General features: G+C 43.1%; 1 protein-coding gene across 1 annotated transcript in view; it reads left to right on the top strand.

Annotated features, from left to right (window-relative positions):
• Nucleotides 1–19078, top strand: part of LOC140106734 (scavenger receptor cysteine-rich domain-containing protein DMBT1-like) — an 88399-nt gene that overhangs the window by 7951 nt on the left and 61370 nt on the right. Inside the window, exon 2 of the mRNA XM_072131348.1 lies at nucleotides 3527–3709. Within this exon, the coding sequence (XP_071987449.1) occupies nucleotides 3658–3709 (52 nt within the window). The 5' untranslated portion in view covers nucleotides 3527–3657. The remainder of the gene's footprint in view (nucleotides 1–3526; nucleotides 3710–19078) is intronic.

Below are 19078 nucleotides of genomic sequence, written 5' to 3' on the forward strand. Positions count from 1 at the left end.
ACTAAAATACCCCTAGCGGCCTCCCTTTACTACTAAAATACCCCTAGCGCCCTCCCTTTACTACTAAAATACCCCTAGCGGCCTCCCTTTACTACTAAAATACCCCTAGCGGCCTCCCTTTACTACTAAAATACCCCTAGCGCCTTCCCTTTACTACTAAAATACCCCTAGCGGCTTCCCTTTACTACTAAAATACCCCTAGCGGCCTCCCTTTAAATATAATATAATAATAAACTTATATACTTACCCAGTGATGTCTTCTTCCCTGTAGCTTTACTGCAGGTCTGACGATAATGACGGCTCGGCTCCTCCAGGTTGCACCGCGCGCCTCAGTCACGTGACGAGCATTGCGCATTGCAGCTTGGAGGAGCCGGAGGAGTTGCAGATGGTGGGCGGACCACCCCGGCTCCGGACAGGTAAGCAGGGAGCAGAAACACAGGGACGGGGGCGGGACATTAACATAGGGGTAGCAATTACACAGGGGCAGCACATTACTCAGGGAGGGGGCAGACAGCGGGCGGTGGGCGGCCGCGTGTCACCAAAAATGACAGCACTGACACGCGTGTCATAGGTTCGCCATCACTGTTATAGAGTGTGGGAGGAAATTGGAGGACCTGGAGGAAACCCACGCAAACATGGATAGAACATTCAAACTCTTTGCAGAACCCAGGACCCCAGCGCTGCAAGGCTGTAGTGCTAACCACTGACCCAGGACCCAGCGCTGCAAGGCTGTAATGCTAACCACTTAGTCACCATGCTGCCCCTTATTAGCGATATATATGCATGAGCTCTGTATAATAGGCCAGAACTAAATGACCCCCATGAGCCATACAGGTAATGTGCAGAAAGTCTACATCGAATCACAAATACATCATCCAATCAGAATCTCACACAATGACCATATTTATAGAAAGTAGCGCCCCTTGTGCAGTTTGTCTCACTATTGTGCGGGGTCCAGCAGATTACTGAATATTGGGGCCGGTTCTTCAATAATCTGGCGCCCCCTGCACTGCTCGGGAAGGGTGCGCCAACTTTTTTTTTTTGGTGCACCTTTAACATCGAGCGAGCGACACAATTCTGTCAAGTCACAATAATAACTGTAAAGCATCATAATAATATAATATAAAATTCTAATTTTTCAGATTACATCAAGCGTATGTCTCCGTTACCTACAGAACCGGAGATACAGGCATGGGATTTATTAATCTGTCCACAACAGAATTCTGTCGAAGTTTGCACTAAAAACCCGCACCACATTTATATCAGGGCACCAAGCATTACAGTCTTGCAGCGCTGGGTCCTGGGTCAGTGGTTAGCATTACAGCCTTGCAGCGCTGGGGTCCTGGGTCAGTGGTTAGCATTACAGCCTTGCAGCGCTGGGGTCCTGGGTTCAAGTTCCAGGGTCAACATCTGCAAAAGCAGCATGGTGTAAAAAAAAAAAGAGGCGTGGCCTCTTGCCAAAAAGGTCTGTATGCCAGAAATACTGCTTACCACCTATTATTTGGCTTGCTTTACGGCAGAAAATTTGGGCACAATTCTGTCAGGTTAACAGTATTTCTGGCACACGGAAATTTTTGGTGAGAGGCCACGCCTCTTTTTTTTACACCACGCCCCTTTTATCGAGTTAGTCGTAGGAGAGCCAGAAAACCGTCTAAAATCCTTTAGAAATGTGGTGCAAAGTATGACAGAATTCTGCTGTGAACATATTAATAAATCTCCCCGCAGAGTACAACTAGACGTCTTATACCAGGACACATTTATCATCCAGCATTAGACACTTTCATAAATCTGGTGCAGAATAAGACGTCTGGTCGTACTCTGCACGGTCTGACCTGAGGACACTGGGGGAGATTTATTATTCTGTCTATAGCAGAATTCTGTCGTAGTTTACACCACCTTTATAGACGGTTTTAGACAGTTTTCTGTCTCTTTAACGGCTAGCACGGCAAAAGGGGTGTGGTCTATGAAAAGGGGCGTGGTATAGCGCCAAAAAGCTCCGTGCGTCAGGAACACTGCTAACCCCACAGAATTCTGTCCTAACTTTCTGGCGTAAAGTAACCAACCAATAGGAGGTGCAGGGGCAGATTTAGGAAAAGTGTCCAAAGGTCAGACAGTCTTACTCTGCACCAGATTTATAGAAGTGTCTAATGTTGGATGATAAATCTGTCCTAGTATAAGACTGTTTAGCTCTACTCTGCACCTCCTATTAGTTAGTTACTTTGTGCAAGAAAGTTAGGACACAATTCTGTCGGGTCAGCAGTATTTCTGGCGCACGGAGCTTTTTGTCGTGAGGCCACGCCCCTTTTGTCAGCTAGTCGTAGGAGAGCCAGAAAACCGTCTAAAACCCTTTATAAATGTGGTGCAAAGTACAACAGAATTTTGTCATGTACAGATTAATAAATCTCCCCGCAGAGTACAATTAGACAGTCTTATACTAGGACGGATTTGGTCTAGCTTTGGTCTGGACTAACTTTGCATTGTCTAGGTGTTAGGACACTTTTTTTAAAATCTGCCCACTATTGCAAATGCAATAATAATAATTCCTTTATTTATATAGCGCACACAGATTACGCAGCGCTGCACAAAGCATGACAAACTGGTCCCTGTCCCAATGGGGCTCACAATCTAAACAACCTAACAGTATGTTTTGGAGTGTGGGAGGAAACCAGAGGAAACAGGCAGAGAACATACAAACTCTTTGCAGATGTTGACCTAAGTGGGATTTGAACCCAGGACTCCAGTGCTGCAAGGCAGAAGCACTACTCACTCAGCCACCGGTCTGCCCTATCTGCAATGCACAAATACCTATTTCTAAAAGGCAATGTTACCCCACCAGGGCCTGAGCGCAGTGTGGGGGCAGCTGGATTTTCAGGGACTCCAAGAGTATAAGAGGGTAAGGTTCCTAAGGATGACTTGGGGGAGCTGCTGGCCAGACTCCTACCATTCAACCAGGGGGCTAACTGAAACTGGCTCTTAGTAATGACCAGTCCAGCGGGACATTACACCTTTAGATCACAGAACTATAAGCTTGATGGGATCTGAAAGATGAGATTTTTATCTTTAATATGACACCATAATTCTAGCTACTATAGAACAGAAGGGCTTCTGAGATTACACTACCCCCTGCAGCCACTAAACTTTACTCCTGTCATGCGAAAATGCGATGACCGACTTTGAAGGAGAATTTTTTTTATAGGTACATGGTTGAAATTTCACATAAAAGAGGGAATTCTAGAAATGCCATTCCATTCCTGAGGGGAGTAGTAGTTTAGTGGGGTAAAAGCTGCTGACAGGTTCCCTGGATCATAAAGTTGAATAAAGCTGAGATGTGGCTGTTGGCTAATGGATCAGAATCTACAGCGATGGGAGTGTACAGTCTCATGTAAACTGTGGGTCGGCTGTGTGGGGAAGGTAAAATAAAATTTTTTCTCTCTCATAACACAGGGTGTGTGTCTGTGTTGTGACAATGGTGTGAAATATTATCAGCATCAAAGAAAACTCAATAGTGTGATGTTTGCATTCACAGCTTGGCGGTCATTATCCAGAGACCCCGCCTGGGGACGTAGAGACACACGATCCCCCCCTCCAGTCACTGGATACACGTCCGGCCATTACCTACATCCCAGCACATTGTCTCCAGACTGGGAGCAGGACAGGATGGGGAGGACGCTGGAGGTGCTGTGGGTGCTATGGATTCTGGATACGACAGGTGAGCGGCAATCCTGATCATCTATATAGATCCATACCGGAGCGGAGGAAGGTAACCATAGTCCCTGGGCATTATGCAGCATGGTGGCTCAGTGGTTAGCATTACAGCCTTGCAGCGCTGGGGATTTGGGTTCACGTCCCAGGGTCAACATCTGCAAAGAGTTTGTATGTTCTCTCCGTGTTTGCATGGGTTTCCTCCAGTTTCCTCCCACACTCCAAAAACATACTAGTAGATTGATTAGATTGTGAGCCCCATTAGGGACCAGCTCTGTGCTGCACTGCATAATCTGTGTGCGCTATATAAATGAAGGAATTATTATTAAGTCTAATTTTATAATGGCATTTACTTGGCAGAGGAGGGGGGTCCCTTCCCTCCCCTTTTAGTTCTGCAGTTTGAGGACCTTTAAAGGTCCTGGAAGGACCCTGGTATGAGTATGTGTTGAAAGCCTGAAGATTTCATGGCTGGGAGTCCTTCTCTTTATTATCTCTATAGGACAGTATAAAACTTGGCGATTGTTTCAGGTGGTCATGGGCCCCAGGCGGCCGCCCAAACCACCAATATTATGATCCGCTAGGCGCCAACAAAAATTCAGCAATGTACACAATCCCACCAGGGCTCGCCGTATATATTGCTTTTCAATTCATGATTTTGTAGAGTTCTCTTTAATGGGATTTGAACCCCAGACCTACATGTTGTAAGATATCTATTTTAACCACTGGACCACCAGGGCATATTATAAGCCTTTTGCAGGGACTGATCAAGACACGATGAGGGTTGTAGTTTCCCTATAGCAGAAGAGAACAGGTTATAGGTGATATGAATGGTTCCATCTGCTGTGAGAGATCCATAATGTATCCACACTAATGTACATATAATTATGTTCATATAGAACAGTCCACAAATACATTTTATACAGGAATATTATACATTTTCTATACATGCAACAGTTATTCAATAATATGATGGAGGAAGGTCACATGGGCGCTAAGGATACTCTATACATTAAGGTTCAGTTCACACCTCAGCAGCTTCATCAGTAAATTGTGAGCCATAGAGACTGCGCAGAGATCAGATCTGTAGCTGTGATGTGTCTCCAGCCGCTCCGCACTCACAAGAATGGAAAAAACAAAACACTGTTCAATGACCGAGGTGTGAACTGGTTCTTAACTAAATCACTGGAATGTGACTGCTCCGGAATAACAATAATACACACAGTGATGTCACAGTACAGGGATAATACACACAGTGATGTCACAGTACAGAGATAATACACACAGTGATGTCACAGTACAGGGATAATACACACAGAGATGTCACAGTACAGAGATAATACACACAGTGATGTCACAGTACAGAGATAATACACACAGTGATGTCACAGTACAGGGATAATACACACAGAGATGTCACAGTACAGGGATAATACACACAGTGATGTCACAGTACAGGGATAATACACAGTGATGTCACAGTACAGGGATAATACACACAGTGATGTCACAGTACAGGGATAATACACACAGTGATGTCACAGTACAGGGATAATACACACAGAGATGTCACAGTACAGGATAATACACACAGTGATGTCACAGTACAGGGGTAATACACACAATGATGTCACAGTACAGGGGTAATACACACAGAGATGTCACAGTACAGGATAATACACACAGTGATGTCACAGTACAGGGATAATACACACAGTGATGTCACAGTACAGGGATAATACACAGTGATGTCACAGTACAGGGATAATACACACAGTGATGTCACAGTACAGAGACAATACACACAGTGATGTCACAGTACAGGGATAATACACACAGTGATGTCACAGTACAGGGATAATACACACAGTGATGTCACAGTACAGAGATAATACACACAGTGATGTCGCAGTACAGGGATAATACACACAGTGGTGTCACAGTACAGGGATAATACACACAGTGATATCACAGTACAGGGATAATACACACAGTGATGTCACAGTACAGGGATAATACACACAGTGATGTCACAGTACAGGGATAATACACACAGTGATGTCACAGTACAGAGATAGTACACACAGTGATGTCACAGTACAGGGATAATACACACAGTGATGTCACAGTACAGGGATAATACACACAGCGATGTCACAGTACAGGGATAATACACACAGCGATGTCACAGTACAGGGATAATACACACAGTGATGTCGCAGTACAGGGATAATACACACAGCGATGTCGCAGTACAGGGATAATACACACAGTGATGTCGCAGTACAGGGATAATACACACAGTGATGTCGCAGTACAGGGATAATACACACAGTGATGTCACAGTACAGAGATAATACACACAGTGATGTCACAGTACAGGGATAATACACACAGCGATGTCGCAGTACAGGGATAATACACAGTGATGTCGCAGTACAGGGATAATACACACAGTGATGTCACAGTACAGGGATAATACACACAGTGATGTCACAGTACAGAGATAATACACACAGCGATGTCACAGTACAGGGATAATACACACAGTGATGTCACAGTACAGGGATAATACACACAGTGATGTCACAGTACAGGGATAATACACACAGTGTTGTCACAGTACAGGGATAATACACACAGTGTTGTCACAGTACAGGGATAATACACACAGCGATGTCACAGTACAGGGATAATACACACAGTGATGTCACAGTACAGGGATAATACACACAGTGTTGTCACAGTACAGGGATAATACACACAGTGTTGTCACAGTACAGGGATAATACACACAGTGATGTCACAGTATAGGGATAATACACACAGTGATGTCACAGTACAGGTATAATACACACAGTGATGTAACAGTACAGGGATAATACACACAGTGATGTCACAGTACAGGGATAATACACACAGCGATGTCACAGTACAGGGATACTACACACAGTGATGTCACAGTACAGGGATCATACACACAGTTATGTCACAGTACAGGGGATAATACACACAGTGTTGTCACAGTACAGGGATAATACACACAGTGTTGTCACAGTACAGGGATAATACACACAGTGATGTCACAGTACAGGGATAATACACACAGTGTTGTCACAGTACAGGGATAATACACACAGCGATGTCACAGTACAGGGATAATACACACAGTGATGTCACAGTACAGGGATAATACACACAGTGTTGTCACAGTACAGGGATAATACACACAGTGTTGTCACAGTACAGGGATAATACACACAGTGATGTCACAGTACAGGGATAATACACACAGTGTTGTCACAGTACAGGGATAATACACACAGCGATGTCACAGTACAGGGATAATACACAGTGATGTCACAGTACAGGGATAATACACACAGCGATTTCACAGTACAGAGATAATACACACAGCGATGTCACAGTACAGGGATAATACACACAGTGATGTCACAGTACAGGGATAATACACACAGTGATGTCACAGCGCAGAGATAATACACACAGTGATGTCACAGCGCAGAGATAATACACACAGTGATGTCACAGTACAGGGATAATACACACAGTGATGTCACAGTACAGAGATAATACACACAGTGATGTCACAGCGCAGAGATAATACACACAGTGATGTCACAGTACAGAGATAATACACACAGTGATGTCACAGTACAGGGATAATACACACAGCGATGTCACAGTACAGGGATAATACACACAGCGATGTCACAGTACAGAGATAATACACACAGCGATGTCACAGTGCAGGGATAATACACACAGTGATGTCACAGCGCAGAGATAATACACACAGTGATGTCACAGCGCAGAGATAATACACACAGTGATGTCACAGTGCAGAGATAATACACACAGTGATGTCACAGTACAGGGATAATACACACAGTGTTGTCACAGTACAGGGATAATACACACAGCGATGTCACAGTACAGGGATAATACACACAGTGATGTCACAGTACAGAGATAATACACACAGTGTTGTCACAGTACAAGGATAATACACACAGTGATGTCACAGTACAGGGATAATACACACAGCGATGTCACAGTACAGAGATAATACACACAGTGATGTCACAGTACAGAGATAATACACACAGTGTTGTCACAGTACAAGGATAATACACACAGTGATGTCACAGTACAGAGATAATACACACAGTGATGTCACAGTACAGGGATAATACACACAGTGATGTCACAGTACAGGGATAATACACACAGTGATGTCACAGTACAGGGATAATACACATAGTGATGTCACAGCACAGAGATAATACACACAGTGATGTCACAGTACAGGGATAATACACACAGGGGGTCATTTACTAAGGGCCCGATTCGCGTTTTCCCGACGTGTTACCCGAATATTTCCGATTTGCGCCGATTGTACCTGAATTGCCCCGGGTTTTTGGCGCACGCGATCGGAATTTGGCGCATCGGCGCCGGCATGCGCGCGACGGAAATCGGGGGGCGTGGCCGAACGAAAAACCCGACGTATTCGGAAAAACCGCCGCATTTAATAAAAAAAAATTGTGTCGCGAAAATTTCACTCACCTTCATCCTGGATAGGCCGGTGTATTTCGAGGCATTCCAGCGGACTTCAGCGCAGCAGCGCCACCTGGTGGACGTCGGAGGAACTGCATTGATGAATCCCGGCCGGACCCGAATCCAGTGCAGAGAACGCGCCGCTGGATCGCGAACGGACCGGGTAAGTAAATGTGCCCCACAGTGTTGTCACAGTACAGGGATAATACACACAGTGATGTCACAGTACAGGGATAATACACACAGTGATGTCACAGCGCACAGATAATACACACAGTGATGTCACAGTACAGGGATAATACACACAGTGATGTCACAGTACAGAGATAATACACACAGTGATGTCACAGTACAGGGATAATACACACAGTGATGTCACAGTACAGGGATAATACACACAGTGATGGCACACTACAGGGATTATACACACAGTAATGTCACAGTACAGGGATAATACACACAGTGATGTCACAGTACAGGGATAATACACACAGTGATGTCACAGTAGAGGGATAATACACACAGTGATGTCACAGTACAGGGATAATACACACAGTGATGTCACAGCGCACAGATAATACACACAGTGATGTCACAGTACAGGGATAATACACACAGTGATGTCACAGTACAGAGATAATACACACAGTGATGTCACAGTACAGGGATAATACACACAGTGATGTCACAGTACAGGGATAATACACACAGTGATGGCACACTACAGGGATTATACACACAGTAATGTCACAGTACAGGGATAATACACACAGTGATGTCACAGTACAGGGATAATACACACAGTGATGTCACAGTAGAGGGATAATACACACAGTGATGTCACAGTACAGAGATAATACACACAGTGTTGTCACAGTACAGGGATAATACACACAGTGATGTCACAGCGCAGAGATAATACACACAGTGATGTCGCAGCGCAGAGATAATACACACAGTGATGTCGCAGTACAGAGATAATACACACAGTGATGTCACAGTAGAGGGATGATACAAACAGTGATGTCACAGTACAGAGATAATACACACAGTGATGTCACAGTACATAGATAATACACACAGTGACGGCACAGTACAGGGATAATACACACAGTGACGTCACAGTACAGAGACAATACACACAGTGATGTCACAGTACAGGGATAATACACACAGTGATTTCACAGTACAGGGATAATACACACAGCGATGTCACAGTACAGGGATAATACACACAGTGATGTCACAGTACAGGGGATAATACACACAGCGATGTCACAGTACAGGGATCATACACACAGTGATGTCACAGTACAGAGATAATACACACAGCGATGTCACAGCGCAGAGATACTACACACAGCGATGTCACAGTACAGGGATAATACACACAGTGATGTCACAGTACAGGGATAATACACACAGTGATGTCACAGTACAGAGACAATACACACAGTGATGTCACAGTACAGAGACAATACACACAGTGATGTCACAGTACAGGGATAATACACACAGTGATGTCACAGTACAGGGATAATACACACAGTGATGTCACAGTACAGAGACAATACACACAGTGATGTCACAGTACAGGGATAATACACACAGCGATGTCACAGTACAGGGATAATACACACAGTGATGTCACAGTACAGAGATAATACACACAGTGATGTCACAGTACAGGGATAATACACACAGTGATGGCACACTACAGGGATTATACACACAGTAATGTCACAGTACAGGGATAATACACACAGTGATGTCACAGTACAGGGATAATACACACAGTGATGTCACAGTACAGGGATAATACACACAGTGATGGCACAGTACAGGGGTAATACACACAGTGATGTCACAGTACAGAAATAATATACACAGTGATGTCACAGTACAGAGATAATACACACAGTGATGTCACAGTACAGGGATAATAATACACACAGTGATGTCACAGTACAGGGATCATACACACAGTGATGTCACAGTACAGGGATAATAATACACACAGTGATGTCACAGTACAGGGATCATACACACAGTGATGTAACAGTACAGGGATCATACACACAGTGATGTCACAGTACAGGGATCATACACACAGTGATGTCACAGTACAGGGATAATACACACAGCGATGTCACAGCACAGAGATAATACACACAGTGATGTCACAGTACAGGGATAATACACACAGTGATGTCACAGTACAGAGATAATACACACAGTGATGTCACAGTATAGGGATAATACACACAGTGATGTCACAGTACAGGGATAATACACACAGTGATGTCACAGTATAGGGATAATACACACAGTGATGTCACAGTACAGAGACAATACACACAGTGATGTCACAGTAGAGGGATAATACACACAGTGATGTCACAGTAGAGGGATAATACACACAGTGATGTCACAGTACAGAGATAATACACACAGTGTTGTCACAGTACAGGGATAATACACACAGTGATGTCACAGTACAGGGATAATACACACAGTGATGTCACAGTACAGAGACAATACACACAGTGATGTCACAGTACAGGGATAATACACACAGTGATGTCACAGTACAGAGACAATACACACAGTGATGTCACAGTACAGGGATAATACACACAGTGATGTCACAGTACAGGGGTAATACACAGTGATGTCACAGTACAGAAATAATATACACAGTGATGTCACAGTACAGAGATAATACACACAGTGATGTCACAGTACAGGGATAATAATACACACAGTGATGTCACAGTACAGGGATCATACACACAGTGATGTAACAGTACAGGGATCATACACACAGTGATGTCACAGTACAGGGATCATACACACAGTGATGTCACAGTACAGGGATAATACACACAGCGATGTCACAGCACAGAGATAATACACACAGTGATGTCACAGTACAGGGATAATACACACAGTGATGTCACAGTACAGAGATAATACACACAGTGATGTCACAGTATAGGGATAATACACACAGTGATGTCACAGTACAGGGATAATACACACAGTGATGTCACAGTAGAGGGATAATACACACAGTGATGTCACAGTAGAGGGATAATACACACAGTGATGTCACAGTACAGAGATAATACACACAGTGTTGTCACAGTACAGGGATAATACACACAGTGATGTCACAGTACAGGGATAATACACACAGTGATGTCACAGTACAGGGATAATACACACAGTGATGTCACAGTAGAGGGATAATACACACAGTGATGTCACAGTACAGAGATAATACACACAGTGTTGTCACAGTACAGGGATAATACACACAGTGATGTCACAGTACAGGGATAATACACACAGTGATGTCACAGTACAGAGACAATACACACAGTGATGTCACAGTACAGAGATAATACACACAGTGACGTCAGAGTACAGGGATAATACACACAGTGATGTCACAGTACAGGGATAATACACACAGCGATGTCACAGTACAGGGATAATACACACAGCGATGTCACAGTACAGGGATACTACACACCGTGATGTCACAGTACAGGGATAATACACACAGTGATGTCACAGTACAGGGATAATACACACAGTGATGTCACAGTACAGGGATAATACACACAGTGATGTCACAGTACAGGGATAATACACACAGTGATGTCACAGTACAGGGATAACACACAGAGTGATGTCACAGTACAGGGATAATACACACAGTGATGTCACAGTACAGGGATAATATACACAGTGATGTCACAGTACAGAGACAATACACACAGTGATGTCACAGTACAGGGATAATACACACAGTCATGTCATAGTGCAGGGATTATACACACAGTGATGTCACAGCACAGGGATAATACACACAGTGATGTCACAGTACAGAGATAATACACACAGTGATGTCACAGTACAGGGATAATACACACAGTGATGTCACAGTACAGGGATAATACACACAGTGATGTCACAGTACAGAGATAATATACACAGTGATGTCACAGTACAGAGATAATACACACAGCGATGTCACAGCGCAGAGATACTACACACAGCGATGTCACAGTACAGGGATAATACACACAGTGATGTCACAGTACAGGGATAATACACACAGTGATGTCACAGTACAGGGATAATACACACAGTGATGTCACAGTACAGAGACAATACACACAGTGATGTCACAGTACAGGGATAATACACACAGTGATGTCACAGTACAGGGATAATACACACAGTGATGTCACAGTACAGAGACAATACACACAGTGATGTCACAGTACAGGGATAATACACACAGCGATGTCACAGTACAGGGATAATACACACAGTGATGTCACAGTACAGAGATAATACACACAGTGATGTCACAGTACAGAGATACTACACACAGTGATGTCACAGTACAGGGATAATACACACAGTGATGTCACAGTACAGGGATAATACACACAGTGATGTCACAGTACAGAGACAATGCACACAGTGATGTCACAGTACAGGGATAATACACACAGTGATGTCACAGTACAGGGGTAATACACACAGTGATGTCACAGTACAGAAATAATATACACAGTGATGTCACAGTACAGAGATAATACACACAGTGATGTCACAGTACAGGGATAATAATACACACAGTGATGTCACAGTACAGGGATCATACACACAGTGATGTAACAGTACAGGGATAATAATACACACAGTGATGTCACAGTACAGGGATCATACACACAGTGATGTAACAGTACAGGGATCATACACACAGTGATGTCACAGTACAGGGATCATACACACAGTGATGTCACAGTACAGGGATAATACACACAGCGATGTCACAGCACAGAGATAATACACACAGTGATGTCACAGTACAGGGATAATACACACAGTGATGTCACAGTACAGAGATAATACACACAGTGATGTCACAGTATAGGGATAATACACACAGTAATGTCACAGTACAGGGATAATACACACAGTGATGTCACAGTATAGGGATAATACACACAGTGATGTCACAGTACAGAGACAATACACACAGTGATGTCACAGTAGAGGGATAATACACACAGTGATGTCACAGTACAGAGATAATACACACAGTGTTGTCACAGTACAGGGATAATACACACAGTGATGTCACAGTACAGGGATAATACACACAGTGATGTCACAGTACAGAGACAATACACACAGTGATGTCACAGTACAGAGATAATACACACAGTGACGTCAGAGTACAGGGATAATACACACAGTGATGTCACAGTACAGAGACAATACACACAGTGATGTCACAGTACAGGGATAATACACACAGTGATGTCACAGTACAGGGGTAATACACAGTGATGTCACAGTACAGAAATAATATACACAGTGATGTCACAGTACAGAGATAATACACACAGTGATGTCACAGTACAGGGATAATACACACAGTGATGTCACAGTACAGGGATAATACACACAGTGATGTCACAGTACAGGGATAATACACACAGTGATGTCACAGTACAGGGATAATAATACACACAGTGATGTCACAGTACAGGGATCATACACACAGTGATGTAACAGTACAGGGATCATACACACAGTGATGTCACAGTACAGGGATCATACACACAGTGATGTCACAGTACAGGGATAATACACACAGCGATGTCACAGCACAGAGATAATACACACAGTGATGTCACAGTACAGGGATAATACACACAGTGATGTCACAGTATAGGGATAATACACACAGTGATGTCACAGTACAGGGATAATACACACAGTGATGTCACAGTAGAGGGATAATACACACAGTGATGTCACAGTACAGAGATAATACACACAGTGTTGTCACAGTACAGGGATAATACACACAGTGATGTCACAGTACAGGGATAATACACACAGTGATGTCACAGTACAGAGATAATACACACAGTGATGTCACAGTACAGGGATAACACACAGAGTGATGTCACAGTACAGGGATAATACACACAGTGATGTTACAGTACAGGGATAATACACACAGTGATGTCACAGTACAGAAATAATATACACAGTGATGTCACAGTACAGAGATAATACACACAGTGATGTCACAGTACAGGGATAATAATACACACAGTGATGTCACAGTACAGGGATCATACACACAGTGATGTCACAGTATAGGGATAATACACACAGTGATGTCACAGTACAGGGATAATACACACAGTGATGTCACAGTAGAGGGATAATACACACAGTGATGTCACAGTACAGAGATAATACACACAGTGTTGTCACAGTACAGGGATAATACACACAGTGATGTCACAGTACAGGGATAATACACACAGTGATGTCACAGTACAGAGACAATACACACAGTGATGTCACGGTACAGAGATAATACACACAGTGACGTCAGAGTACAGGGATAATACACACAGTGATGTCACAGTACAGGGATAATACACACAGTGATGTCACAGTACAGGGATAACACACAGAGTGATGTCACAGTTCAGGGATAATACACACAGTGATGTCACAGTACAGAGATAATACACACAGTGATGTCACAGTACAGGGGTAATACACACAGTGATGTTACAGTACAGGGATAATACACACAGTGATGTCACAGTACAGGGGATAATACACACAGTGATGTCACAGTACAGGGATAATACACACAGTGATGTCACAGTACAGGGATAATACACACAGCGATGTCACAGTACAGGGATAATACACACAGCGATGTCACAGTACAGGGATAATACACACAGTGATGTCACAGTACAGGGATAATACACACAGTGATGTCACAGTACAGGGATAATACACACAGTGATGTCACAGTACAGAGATAATACACACAGTGATGTGACAGTACAGGGATAATACACACAGTGATGTGACAGTACAGGGATAATACACACCGTGATGTCACAGTACAGAGATAATACACACAGTGATGTCACAGTACAGGGATAATACACACAGTGATGTCACAGTACAGGGATAATACACACAGTGATGTCACAGTACAGAGATAATACACACAGTGATGTCACAGTACAGGGATAATACACACAGTGATGTCACAGTACAGAGATAATACACACAGTGATGTCACAGTACAGGGATAGTACACACAGTGATGTCACAGTACAGGGATAATACACACAGTGATGTCACAGTACAGAGATAATACACACAGTCATGTCACAGTACAGGGATAACACACACAGTGATGTCACAGTACAGGGTAATACACACAGTGATGTCACAGTACACAGATAATACACAGTGATGTCACAGTGAAGAGATAATACACACAGTGATATCACAGTACAGGGATAATACACACAGTGATGTCACAGTACAGAGATAATACACACAGTCATGTCACAGTACAGAGATAATACACACAGTGATGTCACAGTACAGGGATCATACACACAGTGATGTCACAGTACAGGGATCATACACACAGTGATGTCACAGTACAGGGATAATACACACAGCGATGTCACAGCACAGAGATAATACACACAGTGATGTCACAGTACAGGGATAATACACACAGTGATGTCACAGTACAGGGATAATACACACAGTGATGTCACAGTACAGAGATAATACACACAGTGATGTCACAGTATAGGGATAATACACACAGTGATGTCACAGTACAGGGATAATACACACAGTGATGTCACAGTAGAGGGATAATACACACAGTGATGTCACAGTACAGAGATAATACACACAGTGTTGTCACAGTACAGGGATAATACACACAGTGATGTCACAGTACAGGGATAATACACACAGTGATGTCACAGTATAGGGATAATACACACAGTGATGTCACAGTACAGAGACAATACACACAGTGATGTCACAGTACAGGGATAATACACACAGTGATGTCACAGTAGAGGGATAATACACACAGTGATGTCACAGTACAGAGATAATACACACAGTGTTGTCACAGTACAGGGATAATACACACAGTGATGTCACAGTACAGGGATAATACACACAGTGATGTCACAGTACAGAGACAATACACACAGTGATGTCACAGTACAGAGACAATACACACAGTGACGTCAGAGTACAGGGATAATACACACAGTGATGTCACAGTACAGGGGATAATACACACAGCGATGTCACAGTACAGGGATAATACACACCGTGATGTCACAGTACAGGGATAATACACACCGTGATGTCACAGTACAGGGATAATACACACAGTGATGTCACAGTACAGGGATAATACACACAGTGATGTCACAGTACAGGGATAATACACACAGTGATGTCACAGTACAGGGATAACACACAGAGTGATGTCACAGTACAGGGATAATACACACAGTGATGTCACAGTACAGGGATAATATACACAGTGATGTCACAGTACAGAGACAATACACACAGTGATGTCACAGTACAGAGATAATACACACAGTGATGTCACAGTACAGGGATAATACACACAGTCATGTCATAGTGCAGGGATTATACACACAGTGATGTCACAGCACAGGGATAATACACACAGTGATGTCACAGTACAGAGATAATACACACAGTGATGTCACAGTACAGAGATAATATACACAGTGATGTCACAGTACAGAGATAATACACACAGTGATGTCACGGTACAGGGGTAATACACACAGTGATGTCACAGTACAGAAATAATATACACAGTGATGTCACAGTACAGAGATAATACACACAGTGATGTCACAGTACAGGGATTACAGACACAGTGATGTCACAGTACAGAGATAATATACACAGTGATGTCACAGTACAGAGACAATACACACAGTGATGTCACAGTACAGGGATAATACACACAGTGATGTCACAGTACAGAGATAATACACACAGTGATGTCACAGTACAGGGGTAATACACACAGTGATGTTACAGTACAGGGATAATACACACAGTGATGTCACAGTACAGGGGATAATACACACAGTGATGTCACAGTACAGGGATAATACACACAGTGATGTCACAGTACAGGGATAATACACAGTGATGTCACAGTACAGGGATAATACACACAGTGATGTCACAGTACAGGGGATAATACACACAGTGATGTCACAGTACAGGGATAATACACACAGTGATGTCACAGTACAGGGATAATACACACAGTGATGTCACAGTACAGGGATAATACACACAGCGATGTCACAGTACAGGGATAATACACACAGTGATGTCACAGTACAGGGATAATACACACAGTGATGTCACAGTACAGGGATAATACACACAGTGATGTCACAGTACAGGGATAATACACACAGTGATGTCACAGTACAGAGATAATACACACAGTGATGTCACAGTACAGAGATACTACACACAGTGATGTCACAGTACAGGGATAATACACACAGTGATGTCACAGTACAGGGATAATACACACAGTGATGTCACAGTACAGAGACAATACACACAGTGATGTCACAGTACAGGGATAATACACACAGTGATGTCACAGTACAGGGGTAATACACACAGTGATGTCACAGTACAGAAATAATATACACAGTGATGTCACAGTACAGAGATAATACACACAGTGATGTCACAGTACAGGGATAATAATACACACAGTGATGTCACAGTACAGGGATCATACACACAGTGATGTCACAGTACAGGGATAGTAATACACACAGTGATGTCACAGCACAGGGATCATACACACAGTGATGTCACAGTACAGGGATCATACACACAGTGATGTCACAGTACAGGGATCATATACACAGTGATGTCACAGTACAGGGATAATACACACAGCGATGTCACAGTACAGGGATAATACACACAGTGATGTCACAGCACAGGGATAATACACACAGTGATGTCACAGCGCAGAGATAATACACACAGTGATGTCACAGCGCAGAGATAATACACACAGTGATGTCGCAGTACAGAGATAATACACACAGTGATGTCACAGTAGAGGGATGATACAAACAGTGATGTCACAGTACAGAGATAATACACACAGTGATGTCACAGTACAGAGATAATACACACAGTGACGGCACAGTACAGGGATAATACACACAGTGACGTCACAGTACAGAGACAATACACACAGTGATGTCACAGTACAGGGATAATACACACAGTGATTTCACAGTACAGGGATAATACACACAGTGATGTCACAGTACAGAGATAATACACACAGTGACGTCACAGTACAGGGATAATACACACAGTGATGTCACAGTACAGGGATAATACACACAGCGATGTCACAGTACAGGGATAATACACACAGTGATGTCACAGTACAGGGATAATACACACAGTGATGTCACAGTACAGGGATAATACACACAGTTATGTCACAGTACAGGGATAACACACACAGTGATGTCACAGTACAGGGATAATACACACAGTGATGTCACAGTACAGGGATAATACACACAGCGATGTCACAGCGCAGAGATACTACACACAGCGATGTCACAGTACAGGGATAATACACACAGTGATGTCACAGTACAGGGATAATACACACAGTGATGTCACAGTACAGGGATAATACACACAGTGATGTCACAGTACAGGGATAATACACACAGTGATGTCACAGTACAGAGACAATACACACAGTGATGTCACAGTACAGGGATAATACACACAGCGATGTCACAGTACAGGGATAATACACACAGTGATGTCACAGTACAGAGATAAT

Source organism: Engystomops pustulosus, chromosome 11 (genome assembly GCF_040894005.1).
Source record: "Engystomops pustulosus chromosome 11, aEngPut4.maternal, whole genome shotgun sequence".
NCBI lineage: Eukaryota > Metazoa > Chordata > Amphibia > Anura > Leptodactylidae > Engystomops > Engystomops pustulosus.